The sequence below is a fragment of the Mobula hypostoma genome (genome assembly GCF_963921235.1).
Source record: "Mobula hypostoma chromosome 5 unlocalized genomic scaffold, sMobHyp1.1 SUPER_5_unloc_2, whole genome shotgun sequence".
NCBI classification, from domain to species: Eukaryota; Metazoa; Chordata; class Chondrichthyes; order Myliobatiformes; family Myliobatidae; genus Mobula; species Mobula hypostoma.
Window position 1 is genome coordinate 143,704 of NW_026948114.1, and position 16,026 is coordinate 159,729.

A 16,026-nucleotide genomic window follows, 5' to 3' on the forward strand; every position below is an offset into this window, starting at 1 on the left:
CGTACTCCCACAACCCATAGTCTCCCTCAGTACGTACTCCGACACCTCACTGTGTCCCTCAGTACATACTCCCACACCCCACACTGTCCCTCTGTACGTACTCCCGCACCTCACACTGTCCCTCAGTACGTACTCCCTTACCCCACACTGTCCCTCAGTAAGTACTCCCGTACCCAGTGTCCCTCAGTACGTACTCCCACAGCCCATAGTCTCCCTCATTACGTACTCCCACACCCCACACTGTCCATCAGTACGTACTCCCGCACCCCACTATTTCCCTCAGTACGTACTCCCGTACCCACAGTGACCCTCAGTACATACTCCTGCACCCCAGACTGTCCCTCAGTACGTACTCCTGTACCCCACACTGTCCCTCAGTACGTACTCCCACACACCACACTGTCCCTCAGTAAGTGCTCCCGTACCCAGTGTCCCTCAGTACGTACTCCCGCACCCCACACTGTCCCTCAGTACATACTCCCGTACCCACAGTTTCCCTCAGTATGTACTCCCGGACCCCATAGTGTCCCTCAGTACGTACTCCCGCACCCCATACTGTCCCTCAGTACGTACTCCCATACCCACAGTGACCCTCAGTACGTACTCCTGCACCCCACACTGTCCCTCAGTACGTACTCCCGTACCCCATACTGTCCCTCCGTACGTACTCCCACAAACCACACTGTCCCTCAGTAAGTACCCTCGTACCCACAGTGTCCCTCAGTATCTACTCCCACACCCCATAGTCTCCCTCAGTATGTACTCCCACACCCTACACTGTCCCTCAGTACGTACTCCCGCACCCCACACTGTCCCTCAGTACGTACTCCCACACCCCACAGTGTCCCTCAGTACGTACTCTCGTACCCACAGTGTCCCTCAGTACGTACTCCCACACCCCACACTGTCCCTCAGTTCGTACTCTCGTACCCACAGTGACCCTCAGTACGTACTCCCACACCCCACACTGTCCCTCAGTACGTCCTCCCGCACCCCACACTGTCCCTCAGTATGTTCTCCCGCACCCCATAGTCTCCCTCAGTAGGTACTCCCGTACCCACAGTGTCCCTCAGTACGTACTCCCACACCCCACACTGTCCCTCAGTACGTACTCTCGTACCCACAGTGTTCCTCAGTACGTATTCCTGCACCCCTCACTGTCCCTGAGTAGGTACTCCCGTACCCCACACTGTCCCTCAGTAAGTACTCCCACACACCACACTATCCCTCAGTACGTACTCCCGTACCCCAGAGTGTCCCTCAGTACGTAGTCCCACACCCCATAATCTCCCTCATTACGTACTCCCACAACCCATAGTCTCCCTCAGTACGTACTCCGACACCTCACTGTGTCCCTCAGTACGTACTCCCACACCCCACACTGTCCCTCAGTACGTACTCCCGCACCTCACACTGTCCCTCAGTACGTACTCCCTTACCCCACACTGTCCCTCAGTACGTACTCCCACACCCCACAGTGTCCTTCAGTACGTACTCCCACACCCCATAGTCTCCCTCAGTAGGTACTCCCGTACCCAGTGTCCCTCAGTACGTACTCCCACAGCCCATAGTCTCCCTCATTACGTACTCCCACACCCCACACTGTCCATCAGTACGTACTCCTGCACCCCACTATTTCCCTCAGTACGTACTCCCGTACCCACAGTGACCCTCAGTACATACTCCTGCACCCCAGACTGTCCCTCAGTACGTACTCCTTTACCCCACACTGTCCCTCAGTACGTACTCCCACACACCACACTGTCCCTCAGTAAGTGCTCCCGTACCCAGTGTCCCTCAGTACGTACTCCCGCACCCCACACTGTCCCTCAGTACATACTCCCGTACCCACAGTTTCCCTCAGTATGTTCTCCCGGACCCCATAGTGTCCCTCAGTACGTACTCCCGCACCCCATACTGTCCCTCAGTACGTACTCCCGTACCCCATACTGTCCCTCCGTACGTACTCCCACAAACCACACTGTCCCTCAGTAAGTACCCTCGTACCCACAGTGTCCCTCAGTATCTACTCCCACACCCCATAGTCTCCCTCAGTATGTACTCCCACACCCTACACTGTCCCTCAGTACGTACTCCCGCACCCTACACTGTCCCTCAGTATGTACTCCCGCACCCCATAGTCTCCCTCAGTAGGTGCTCCCGTACCCACAGTGTCCCTCAGTACGTACTCCCACACCCCACACTGTTTCTCAGTACGTACTCCTGCACCCCACACTGTCCCTCAGTACGTACTCCCGCACCCCACACTGTCCCTCAGTATGTACTCCCACACCCCATAGTCTCCCTCAGTACGTACTCCTGCACCCCAGACTGTCCCTCAGTACGTACTCCCACAAACCACACTGTCCCTCAGTAAGTACCCTCGTACCCACAGTGTCCCTCAGTATCTACTCCCACACCCCATAGTCTCCCTCAGTACGTACTCCCACACCCTACACTGCCCCTCAGTATGTACTCCCGCACCCCATAGTCTCCCTCAGTAGGTACTCCCGTACCCACAGTGTCCCTCAGTACGTACTCCCACACCCCACACTGTTACACAGTATGTACTCCTGCACCCCACACTGTCCCTCAGTACGTACTCCCACACCCCACACTGTCCCTCAGTACGTACTCCCGTTCCCACAGTGACCCTCAGTACGTACTCCTGCACCCCAGACTGTCCCTCAGTACGTACTCCCGTACCCCACACTGTCCCTTAGTCCGTACTCTCACAGCCCATAGTCTCCTTTAGTACGTACTCCCGCTCTCCATAGTCTCCCTCAGTACGTACTCCCACACCCCACACTGTCCCTCAGTACGTACTCCCGCACCCCACACTGTCCCTCAGTATGTACTCCCACACCCCATAATCTCCCTCAGTAGGTACTCCCGTACCCACCGTGTCCCTCAGTACGTACTGCCACACCCCATAGTCTCCCTCAGTACGTACTCCCACAGCCCACACTGTCCCTCAGTACGTACTCTCATGCCCACACTGTCCCTCAGTACGTACTCCCACACACCACACTGTCCCTCAGTACGTACTTTCGTAACCACAGTGTCCCACAGTGCGTACTCCCGCACCCCAACGTGTCCCTAAGTACGTACTCCTGCACCCCACACTGTCCCTCAGTACGTACTCCCGCACCCCACACTATCCCTGAGTACGTACTCCTGTACCCACAGTGACCCTCAGTACGTACTCCTGCACCCCACACTGTCCCTCAGTACGTACTCTCATACCCACAGTGTCCCTCAGTACGTACTCCTGCACCCCACACTGTCCATCAGTACGTACTCTCGTACCCCACACTGTCCCTCAGTACGTACTCCCACACACCACACTGTCCTTCAGTATGTACTCCCGTACGCACAGTGTCCCTCAGTACGTACTCTCGTACCCATAGTCTCCCTCAGTACGTACTCCCACACCCCACACTGTCCCTCAGTACGTACTCCTGTACCCCATAGTGTTCCTCAGTATGTACTCCCACACCCCACACTGTCCCTCTGTACGTAGTCCCGTACCCCACAGTGTCCCTCAGTAAGTACTCCCGTACCCACAGTGTCCCTCAGTACGTACTCTCACACCCCATAGTCTCCCTCATTACGTACTCCCGCACCCTACACTGTCCCTCAGTATGTACTCCCGCACCCCATAGTCTCCCTCAGTAGGTACTCCCGTACCCACAGTGTCCCTCAGTACGTACTCCCATACCCACAGTGTCCCTCAGTACGTACTCCTGCACCCCACACTGACCCTCAGTACGTACTCTCGTACCCACAGTGTCCCTCAGTACGTACTCCCACACCTCACACTGTCCCTCAGTACGTATACCCATTCCCCACAGTGTCCCTCATTACGTACTCCCACACCCCACATTGTCCCTCAGTACGTACTCCTGTACCCCATAGTGTTCCTCAGTATGTACTCCCACACCCCACAGTGTCCCTCAGTAAGTACTCCCGTACCCACAGTGTCCCTCAGTACATACTCTCACACCCCATAGTCTCTCTCAGTACGTACTCCCACACCCCACACTGTCCCTCAGTACGTACTCCCGCACTGCACACTGTCCCTCCGGACGTAATCCCGCACTGCACACTGTCCCTCAGTACGTACTCCCGCACTGCACACTGTCCCTCCGGACGTAATCCCGTACCCCACACTGTCCCTCAGTACGTACTCCCGCACTGCACACTGTCCCTCCGGACGTAATCCCGTACCCCACACTGTCCCTCCGGACGTAATCCCGTACCCCACACTGTCCCTCAGTACGTACTCCCGCACCCCACAGCAATGTGAAGACGGCATGGTCTTGGTGATTCGGTCCCTTAGTGATGGACGCTGTCTTTTTGTGTCATCATTCCTTGCAGATGTTTTCGAAGAGGGGAGGCCAGTGCCCATGATGGAGCTGACTAAGTTTACAACTCTCTGCAGCTTTACTTTGTTCCTGTGCAGTCGACCCCACCCCCAACCAATACCAGGCAGTGATGCAGTCAGTTAGAATGCTCTCCATGGTACGTTTGTAGAAATTTGGGAGTGTCTTTGATGACATACCGAATCTCTTTAAACTCCTCATGAAATATAGCTGCTGTCTTGCCTTCTTTGTAGCTGCATGGACATGTTGGGCACAGGATAGATCTCACCCTTTCCGCTTCTGATCCTTGTATGAGGATTGTTATATGTTCCCTGATCTTACCCTTTCCGAAGTCCACAATCAGTACTTTGGTCTTACTGATGTTGCTGTGACACCACTCAATTCACTCATATTCTACACCACCTTGTCACAGTCTGAAAATCTTGTCAACAATAGTTGTGTTGTCACAACTTGGGAACCATCCATTCTTTGTCCTAAATAATCAAGAAGACTTCCCACCCCAGACATTCTTTTTTTCTCCCTATTTACATTGGGCAGAAGATACAAAGCGTGAAAGCACAGAACCGGACTGAAGGACAGCTCCTGTCCCACTGTCACCAGACTACTGAATGGACCTCTTGTGCAGTACCACGGACTCTTGGCCTCACAATCTACCTCATTATGATCTTGCACTTTAGAGTTTTTTTGGTAGTTTTTACACTTTATTCCGCGGTGTTATTGTTTTACTTTATTCTATTTCAATACACTGAGAATACACCTATTCTGTGTAAAGTGTGCAAGACAAGATTTCACTGTATCTCGGTACACGTGATAGTAATAAACGTATACAAAATATTCATAATATACAGTATTTAGGAAACAGCGCAAAACTCCTTAGAACATACAAAATACATGCAAATGCTAGAGGAGCTCAGCAGATCAAGAAGTATCTATGGAAATTAATAAACAGTCGACGTCTTGAACAGATACCCTTTCGGACTCATCCTTGGTGTCGTCTTGTTCATACGTTCAGTGCTTTTACGCGACACCATTGCCGCTCGTGTGTCCCGGGAGTGAAACAACCTTCCGTTGTTCCAATCTCGCCCACTCAGTGTCCAGTGGTGGAACAAGCCCAGACTGTGGTCCTTCCTCACAGAATCTCTTGCGTTGGGCGCCCCCCACCACCACATCCTCCTGCATCTCCGACTATGGCAGTCGGCAGCGTTCCCTTACAGACATCTCGCTTCGCTGGGTGACCCAACAGGGTTGGTGCAGACCTTTACCGTGCTGCTGACCCAATCGCAACTCTGGACCTGGGTTTCGTTGTGTATCCCCGGCAACAACCTGTTGATCAGAGTCCGATGTCGCGCAGCAGCTGGGTAGTGAACGAGGACATTGACCTTTGTCTGCATAGGTGGGTGACCGTCTCTTCCCCACCGCACCCTACAGTGGGATAGCAGCCGTTTGGCCCATCGTGCGTGACCGCGCCCGACACAGACTGTATCTCAGCTGAGAAACTTCTCTCTCGTTCCCGGGACCCGGGCTGACAGCAGACTGATGGTCTCCCAATGGTCCCGCCTACTGTGCCCTAAATGGGCGGAATGTATGATTGAGAGAACCTTTGTTCAATGACAATGCAAACACAGAGTCCGCTGTCTTTGATTGGGTCACGTATTGATCAATAGCACGGTCAGCTTGCTTTGATCGATCGCTTATCCTACCAATGAGGGTACAGCCAGTGTTGGGCGCGGCCAATGGGTGCAGCGACGGGCGTGGCTCAGCGCCAATGGGAGTCGGAAGTAAAATGGCGGCCGTCATGAAGCCGGAAGGTGGGTACGCGGCACGGGGCCTGGGAGGGGGAGAGTTGGTCCAGGTTACCGGGGAGTCCCCGAGCACCGGGATCGGGTATCGCGTATCGGGAGGACAGCGTCTACCTGAGTTCGGTTATCAGGAGCGCGGGGGCCATGCTGCAATTCCTGACATCCTGGGGGCAGCGGAGAGACCCGCCCCCCTCCGCGGTCCCTGGTCCCGCCCTCTGCCCCCACCCTCCTCATCCTAAACTCTCACCTCCTACCCTCCTCACCTTCTCCCCCCACCCCATCCTCATTCCAACTTTCTCTTCGCTTGTCTTTCTTCACGCCTCTGACCCTCAACTCTCACCTTCTCTCTCACCTCTCATCCTCCTCACCCTCATTCCACCTGCCCATTGCCCCTCATCCCTCATGCTTCTCACCCGCAAATCTCAACATTCTCACCTCTCACCGTCCTCACCCTCACCTTCCCCATCACCCTTCCTTCCTCACTGCCCCTCAGCCTCACTCTGCTCCTCCTCTCAACTCCTACTCTCCTTGCCCTATTGTCCCTCACCTTCCCACAGTCCTGTTCCTCTCCTGCTTCTACCCTTCTCATCTATCTCACCCCTTCCCTCATCCTCCTAACTAACTCATCTTCACTGCTACTTCTCTCCCCCCCGGGCACTGCCTTTGCTTTCTCACCTCCCTGCACACATCCAACACCTTTCCACAGAACCCTCCTGATGTTGTTGTTTGCCCGTTCCAGCACTCCTGGTAGCTTGCCTCTCCTATTTCCAGTGCAGCATTCTCCTCAATCTGTCCCTTGATGATCACCAGCCTCTAGTGTCCTGCTGATGCTGCTACCTCAGCGTGAAACACCCAGTTTCAATCCTCACCTCTGGTGTGGTCTGTGTGGAGCTTACTTGTTTTCCCGTGATCATGTCGGCTTATTCCCATATCTTGAAGGGGTATAGATGGGTAAATGCCATTGTAAATTGTCCTGTGCAGATATTGTGATACAGTCTGGGGTTGTCCCGTGCAGATGTGATACAGTATGGGGGTGGTGTTAATTATTACAACCAATGGAAACACACTGCTCAGAGTGGAAATTCAACAGGATCAGTAAGGATTGGTTGAACTGTCCGGTAGCATAAACTCAATGGGCTGAAGGGCCTGTTATTGTGCTCTGGGGCGCTGTGTCAAATGGTTGTTGTGCTGCGTGCTGTGGCAGTGTAGTGGGTAGTGCTTGTCGCTGTCTACTGCTGGCTAGCAGTCTCACGAAAAGGAGAGCTGAATGTGCAAGTCTCTCCCTGCCAGTACATAGCCTGTCCAACAGCAAGCCTCATGTAGTGCCTCTTTGCCAGTGACACACGGAAACTGAACTCCTTTCGGACTCGGGCTGAACTACAGAGGACAGGGAGGAGGTCTGGCCCTTGCCCATGTAGCATGCAGGCCCACTAGGGTGTGGACACACCCAGGTGCTCGTAGAACCAAATACCCAGCCTTGGGTAAATAGTTCTGCTACCATGTGGACAGCCTTGGGAGAGATGAAGGCTATGGGAGTAAACCCAGACAGCAAATCCGGAGTGGAGCCCCTAGGGCGGCTGGTCGTCACTGAACCGCTTTCCGGCAGCTCCTGCAGCCAAGCTGGTTTCAAACGTATTGGTTCATAAGCTTTCCTTTGGACTACACCGGTCAGGTCGAGAGGGCGATCTTGATCACTGGGCATCCCAGGATTTCCATACCTTCCGCCCAGGTGCACGTAGCACCCACTCCATTGTCCTTCGAGACAGACGGATGCCATCATTGTGGTTTGTTGTGATATTCATCAACTCCCCTGCTGCAGTGGTCACCATGTCCTTGCCCCACCCAGACACTTGCCCATGTCTGACATCCCCCCCGGGTGCACTTAGTTCTTCGGTGTGGCACACTCCCCAATGCCAAGCCTGCCCCATGTTGATGAACACCATCCAGTTTTTCCACTCAGCTGACAATTGTGGCTCCCCCCCCCCACCCTTGATGTCTGACTGTACCCTAAGCTCCAATTTCCTTCCCAACATCCACTCCTCCCCACCCCTCCACCCCAATCCCATGTCATGTCATGTCATGTCATGGAGCTTTCCAGTTGGACTCTGGTTGTTTACTCATTTACCGGTAGGTGCTGACATCAGCAATCCAACTAGTGGGTCTGGGTGTGATGGACTGTGCCAGTGCAAAGTACCAGTCTCTGTCAGTGGTCCCACCTCTGGAAGAGGGGCAGTATAGGGGGAGCGTCACACTGTTGGAGAGGTGGTACTGAGGGACGGTCACACTGGGAGAGGTGGTACTGAGGGAAGGTCACACTGGGAGGGTTGGTACTGAGGAAGGGTCACATTGGGAGAGGTGGTACTGAAGGAGGGTCACAGTGGGAGAGGTGGTACTGAGGAAGGGTCACACTGGGAGAGGTGGTACTGAGGGAGGGTCACACTGGGAGGGGTGGTACTGAGGGAAGGTCACACTGGGAGGGGCAGTACTGAGGGAGGGTCACACTGGGAGAGGTACTGAGGGAGGGTCACACTGTGGGAGGGGTGGTACTGAGGGACAGTCACACTGGGAGAGGTGGTACTGAGGGAAGGTCACACTGGGAGGGGCAGTACTGAGGGAGGGTCACACTGGGAGAGGTACTGAGGGAGGGTCACACTGTGGGAGGGGTGGTACTGAGGGACAGTCACACTGTGGGAGGGGTGGTACTGAGGAAGGGTCACACTGGGAGGGGTGGTACTGAGGGAAGGTCACACTGGGAGGGGCAGTACTGAGGGAGGGTCACACTGTGGGAGGGGTGGTACTGAGGGACAGTCACACTGGGAGAGGTGGTACTGAGGGACAGTCACACTGTGGGAGGGGTGGTACTGAGGGACAGTCACACTGGGAGGGGTGGTACTGAGGGAAGGTCACACTGGGAGGGGTGGTACTGAGGGACAGTCACACTGGGAGAGGTGGTACTGAGGAAGGGTCACACTGGGAGGGGTGGTACTGAGGGAAGGTCACACTGGGAGGGGCAGTACTGAGGGAGGGTCACACTGGGAGAGGTACTGAGGGAGGGTCACACTGTGGGAGGGGTGGTACTGAGGGACAGTCACACTGTGGGAGGGGTGGTACTGAGAGAACGTCAATGTAGAAGGATGGGGGTGTGACAGAATTTTTGTGTGTTGTGCAATTTGCCAGAAAAAGTGCTTCACGTGTGCCCCTGAAACCTGGAAGCTGAGGAAGAGATACTGGATGTACTCAGCAGACCAGGCAGCATGTGTGTATGAGAGAGAGGGAAATGGGGAGGGGGAGAGAGAGAGTGAGTGAGTTGGTGTTTCAGTTCCAAGCCTATGTCAGAATGGACACATTAACTGTTGTTCCCTGATCCCAGTACGTATTTTCCATTATAGCCCGTACCTCTGTCCTGTCCATCTCTCCCCTTCCTTCGCACACTATCCCTATCCTTGCCTGGATCCCCAGTCTTGAGCGATCCCCCAAGTTCTTCTGTCTGTGAAGAGGGTATTTAGGCAGTGTTGTGGATTTCTAGGAGTGCAGGAGGCAGGATGTGCTGCTGAGCCTGTGGTGATGTGTCCCTGTGGGAGCCGGGCAGGGTGGAGCTGTTGTTTGTTTGTGTGTCACTCTGTCAGCCGTGTTTGCATGTATAACAGAGGCAGCTTGGCACCCAGCATGAACTGAATCGCTCTGGATCGTACAGTGGCACTGTGCAGGTGCGGGCTTCTCCTGATGGTGTCGGATCGTGGAGGCTTGACCTCTGACCTGTCCATACGGTGGAGTCCGCAGTCCTTCGTGTGCTGTATGGGGAGAGAGCGCTTGGTGCTCTCCAACCCCTCCCCCATGGCACAGGGACACTGCACTGGTACCCACTCTGACTGCAGGGAGTGGGTCTATATGAGGCCTGTGGCACTGCGTGAGCCCATGAGAAGTACTCTGATCAGTCTTCTCAAGGTTGTAAAGTAGCTGTGTAATGAGAGCTTGTCAGGATGATGCCTTGTCGAGCAGTGCTTCCCTGCAGGTGATGCTGCTGCCTTAGCTCCTTGGCATGAGAGTGTGGCAGCAAGGGCCAGCGTGTCAGAGCAGAGCTCAATCGATGAACACCACAAGCACCGTCCAGTAAGTCAGGACAGTGTCATCATTCACAGTCTGAGAGCCACATGTACAGCAGGGTACAGTACTGGTGGGAATGGCTCTGTCACGGTATAACACTGGAGTAAAGTACTGGTAGGGACAGTTCTATCACAGTATAACAGGGGTATATTACTGGTGGGGACAGTTCTGTCGCTGTATACCAGGTATATTACTGGTGGGGACAGTTCTGTCACTGTATAACAGGAGTATGTTACTGGTGGCGATAGGAATGTCACTACGGTATTGGTTGGGATGGGTTTGTTGCTGGGGTACAGTACTGGTGAGGACGGATCTGTTGCTGGGGTACGGTACCAGTAGGGATTGGTCTGTCACAGGTACAGTACTGGTGGGGACGTGTCTGCCCCTGGGGTACAGTACTGGTGGGGATGGGTCTGTTGCTGAATGGTGCTGGTGAGGATGGCTCTGTCCCTGGGGCACGATACCGGTGGGGACGGTTCTGTCTCTAGGGTACAGTACTATTGGGGACAAGTTTCTCACTAAACAGTACTGGTGGAGGTGGGTCTGTCACGGGTGCCGTACTGGTGGGGATGGGTCTGTCACTGGGTTACAGTACGGGTGGGGATGGGTCTGTCTCTGGGGCACGGTACCGGTGGGGATGGGTCTGTCCCTGGGGTATGGTACGGGTGGGGACGGGTCTGTCCCTGGGGTATGGTACCAGTGGGGTGGGTCTGTCCCTGGGGTACAGTATTGATGGGGATGGGTTTGTCCCTGGGGTACGATACTGGTGAGGATGGATCTGTCCCTGGGGTACAGTACCGGTGGGGGTGGGAGTGTCACGGGTATGGTATGTGGGGACAGGTGTCACTGAGGTACACTACGCATGGGGATGGGTCTGTCACTGTATAACACCCGATTAGACAGGTCTGTCACTGTACAACACTGGATGAGACTGGTCAGTCACTGCACTTCACTGTATGGGACAGGTCTGCTGAACGACAACACTGGATTAGATGGGCCTGTCACTGTATAAGCGCTGGACGAGGCAGGGCTACTACTGTATAACACTGGATGAGACCGGTCTACCACTGTATAACACTGGATCAGATTGGTCTACCACTGTGTAACACTGGATGAGACTGGTCTACCACTGTATAACGCTGGATGAGACTGGTCTACCACTGTATAACACTGGATCAGATTGGTCTACCACTGTGTAACACTGGATGAGACTGGTCTACCACTGTATAATGCTGGATGAGACTGGTCTACCACTGTATAACACTGGATCAGATTGGTCTACCACTGTGCAACACTGGATGAGACTGGGCTACCACTGTGTAACACTGGATGAGACTGGGCTACCACTGTGTAACACTGGATCAGACTGGTCTACCACCGTGCAACACTGGATGAGACTGGTCTACCACTGTGTAACACTGGATGAGACCGGTCTACCACTGTGTAACACTGGATCAGACTAGTCTGTCACTGTGTAACACTGGATGACACCGGTCTACCACTGTGTAACACTGGATCAGACTAGTCTGTCACGGCATATCACTGGACGAGACGGGTCTGTCACTGTTGTATTCAGTACGCTGCATCATTAAGACAACATGAAAATGACTGCTTCAGCACATCGTCTATCTGTGTTGTCACTCTCAGGGATTGGTGTACTATTTGCGCTTGTGTTCTCCAACCCAGCCCAATGCCTTCCTGTGTGAGTTCTGCCCTGGATGAACTCTGTGACTCTGGTCACATAGAGCTGGTGATGTCTGTGTTACTTTGCATCTGATTTGCGAGTAGTGCTGTGTTGTAGTGAAGCTGGGAGGGGCATTTGAACTCAGGCAGAGCAGTCACCAGCTGGAATTTGACTATTAGTGATTATGCACTGTGTCACAAGGTGTTGTAAACCTGGTGTGTTTCTGTGTTTGGGTGTGACTGGGTAATGTTGGTTAATTGGGTACTGTTGTTGGACTTTTCCAGAGTGGATGGGTTGGGTCTACATTTGATCTCTTCAGCATTTCCCAAAGGTGTTGGGCTGCAAATGATCTGGCCCATCCATTCCTGGTTGTTGTTTTCTCAAATGCCATCTGTTGCTTGGTTCAGTCTTCAGTTGGTCTCCAGCTAGCAGCAGATCTGCATAGTTGAGTAGAGAATGAAGCCAGGCTCTTCTGGAAGTGGCTGGGATATGGCTGTCTTTAAAAAGCATCTCACAGCACCCCATCCATAACCTCAGTATCACCTCAACCTAGCAACCAATGTCTGAGGTTTGGTTTGTAACCTAAAACACTCAAACCTTCAATAGAAGTACTCTGGAGAGCATTCTGACAGGCCACATCATCGGTATGGTGGCGGGGGGGTGGGTGCGCAGGACCGAAAGAAGCTGCAGAAAGTTGTAAAATTAGTCAGCTCCATCTTGGGTACTAGCCTCTTTAGTTTCCATGACATCTTCAAGGAGCGGAGCCACAGAAAGGTGACATCCATTATTAAGTACCAGGACATGCCTTCTTCTCATTGTTACCATCAGGAAGGAGACACAGAAGCCCAAAGGCACACACTCAGTGATTCAGGAACAGCTTCTTCCCCTCTGCCATCTGATTCCTAAATGGACATTCAACCCATGAACACTGCCTCACTTTTTTAATATACTATTTCTGTTTTGGATTATTTTTGATCTAACTGTCATTCATTTACTTATTCATTTTTTCTTTCTATACTATGTATTGCAATGTACTGCTGTTGCTAAGTTAACAAATTTCACAACGTGTGCTACTGATTCTGACTCTGAAACAAGGCTTCTGGAACGTGAGTTTGAAACACGTCAGAAAAATATTTCTGGCTCAAGTTTACAACCTAATCTCCTTTGCTTGGAGGTTCTTGGAGCCACCTGATATGTAACTTGCTTCAGGAAAAGGAACTCTGGTTCCCATCATTACAGAAGGTTGTCCTCCTGTCTGCCACAGGGGAAAACCAGTGCCCAGGCCATCTGTGTTTCCTGCAAGAGTGGTGGTGCAAATCCCTTTCATCAGGAAGCACTGGATGGTTACATTTCTAGTCCTTCCAGTGGATGTGGAGGGCTTTGCTGAGGTGGGTGGGTCTCCCCCCAGTGCCCTGAGCTTCTTGTTGTTTGCTGAACCCAGGGGTTGAGTCGGGTGTCAGGTGCTGATCTTCGGGCATCCCTTTCTTAAGTTAGCCACAGATCATGATGCAGAATTTTGTCATGGGTGTCCATCTTCCGAGTCTGATCAGTGGTCCCGTTATCTGGGATGCCACTGTGAGTTGTATGTTTGTAAGAAAAATAACATTTATTGTAAATTCAAACTACTATGGGACTATAGTATAATCATATTACCAACAAAACCAGACAAATTATGACTAACACAGACTTAACTATCACATTCCTCAGCAAGGATGGCATGTCTCAAAACACCTCTATATTATCAGTGGACATTGTTCTGGGCACGAAGATGCCTCCAAATATTGCCAGGTAGTCAGCCTGGGCAGAACCCTGTGCAGCCCATCTCCATGAAGACAGGCAGACTTAGGAGCAGATTGACTAGGACATCCTCCTCCCTCTCTACTGGATGACCAAAGATGAAGAGGACTGGGCTAAAATGTAGCCACAGGTGACAGCAACCCCCTCAGATATCTGAATAGCAGCTGCAGCCTCACACGCTCCATGCATATTTGATACATGGTCTCTTCTAGCCCGCAGAAGCAGCAGACGTTGTATGACTGGTGGCAGTGGATAGGTACGGTGTAAGATTTGTCATTCTGTGGCTTCAGTGAATGCTGGTGGTGTTTCAGCCTCTGAGAATACACTGGTGTCAGCGTCCTCTGCATTTGGCAGCTTGACAACCTATTTCCGGAGTCACCGTAGCGTGGGCAGCCCCCAGTAGTTGCAAAGATCAGCCGCTGTCATGCAGGAAGTCTGCAGCTGCATCGTCGTTGCAGGAAAGATTGAGAAGAGTCTGGGCTGCAATGCAGCTTTCTGTGTCAGGCAGAGCCATGGAGGCAGTTGGACAGTTGATCTTTTAGATCCAGCTGCAGCAACTCAGTGAAGGATCCTAACCAGAACTGTTACTCCACAGTCCAACATCTGCGGTCTCTCAAGCTTCCTCAGTGATATGGCTCCTTTGAGCCTGGTTTTCACTGACAGATGTTTGTTACAGCAAACACAGTGTGGAGACCGTCACGTTTTGTAACTCCAGAACATAAAACTAATTGAAAGAAGACCTCGAAAGAAGTACGTTCTTACTTCAATGAGGCGTGCACGTGGAATGACATACCCATGTACGTTCTTACTTCAGTGAGGCGTGCACGTGGAATGACATACCCATGTACGTTCTTACTTCAGTGAGGCGTGCACGTGGAATGACATACCCATGTACGTTCTTACTTCAGTGAGGCGTGCACGTGGAATGACATACCCATGTACGTTCTTACTTCAGTGAGGCGTGCACGTGGAATGACATACCCATGTACGTTCTTACTTCAGTGAGGCGTGCACGTGGAATGACATACCCATGTACGTTCTTACTTCAGTGAGGCGTGCACGTGGAATGACATACCCATGTACGTTCTTACTTCAGTGAGGCGTGCACTTGTGACATACGCCATTCACATACAGTTCCATGTTTAGACTTTTTTTATTGAGGTACAGCACAGAACAGGCTCTTCCTGCCCTTCAGGCCACACCTTCCGGCAACTCCCGATTTAACCCTAGTCTAATCTCAGGACAACCTACCAACCAGTACATCTTTGGAGTGTGGGAGGAAACCAGAGCACTCGAAGGAAACCCATGCGATCATGGGGAGAACATACAAGCTCCTCGCAGACAGTGATAGGAATTGAACCCGTGTTGCTGGTATTATAAAGCATTGTGCTATGCTACCGTGCCGCCTGAACCCAGAATGAATTATGTAAGCATCAAAGAATGCTTAATAAAAGCATTATGTTTACAATATTGCTCAAATATGATAGAAATATTAAATGTACTATACTCCCCTACATTGTAGTTGTATTCTATAGTATACTGTGTATGTATCTATATATCTATGTGAAACAGTATATTATATAATACAACTATTATATACAGACATTCACAACATAGAAAGTTTTAAATTGTCCCATTCAGGCCTAAAGATTTAATTGCTGTGGAGAATCTCTTACTGTTGTGGGATAATATCTTTCCTGACAAGGGGTCTCTCCGCTTGACAGCTGAGACTTGTGACTGTGAAACAATCTCAGGTTCTGGGGCCGCCTCCGTGGTGGTTGTAGGAGTTGACTCTGGGACTGCAGGAAGTGGTTCTGACAGCTCTGGATACCTCTCGCAAATGACTCTGCTCCGAACTGTTTGATGTATCATCTCCAAATGATACCAGATGCAATCTCCACTGTGCAGGAGAGTGGTCCAGTTCTGTCCTTAATCTTTCCAAGTACCCACTTTTGATCACCTCTGTAGTCCCTCTCCAGGACTGCTTGACCAGGAGTAAAACATCGAAGCTCCTTGTTTGAGAAGCCCTCAATTTGTCTCAGCTGTTTGTCCTTCATACTGCTTCTGTGACTGGGTTTGAGGAGATCCAAGCATGAGCACAAGGGTTGACCCTGGAACTGCGTAACTGGTGAGTTGTTGGTTGTGGACTGTGTTGCAAGGAGGAGCTTCTGAATTGGTGTCAGTGTAGTGTGTTCCACTGGCATCGCTCACACTATGTTCTTTAGACTGGACAAACCTTTCTGCCAAGTCATTTGTT

The 16,026-nt window shown here is 52.1% G+C and overlaps 1 protein-coding gene across 1 annotated transcript in view; it reads left to right on the forward strand.

Moving 5' to 3' along the window:
• The first annotated feature begins 6,143 nt into the window (after positions 1 to 6,143).
• Positions 6,144 to 16,026, forward strand: part of LOC134341118 (calmodulin-binding transcription activator 2-like) — a 156,629-nt gene continuing 146,746 nt past the window's right edge. Inside the window, exon 1 of the mRNA XM_063038888.1 lies at positions 6,144 to 6,193. Within this exon, the coding sequence (XP_062894958.1) occupies positions 6,151 to 6,193 (43 nt within the window). The 5' untranslated portion in view covers positions 6,144 to 6,150. The remainder of the gene's footprint in view (positions 6,194 to 16,026) is intronic.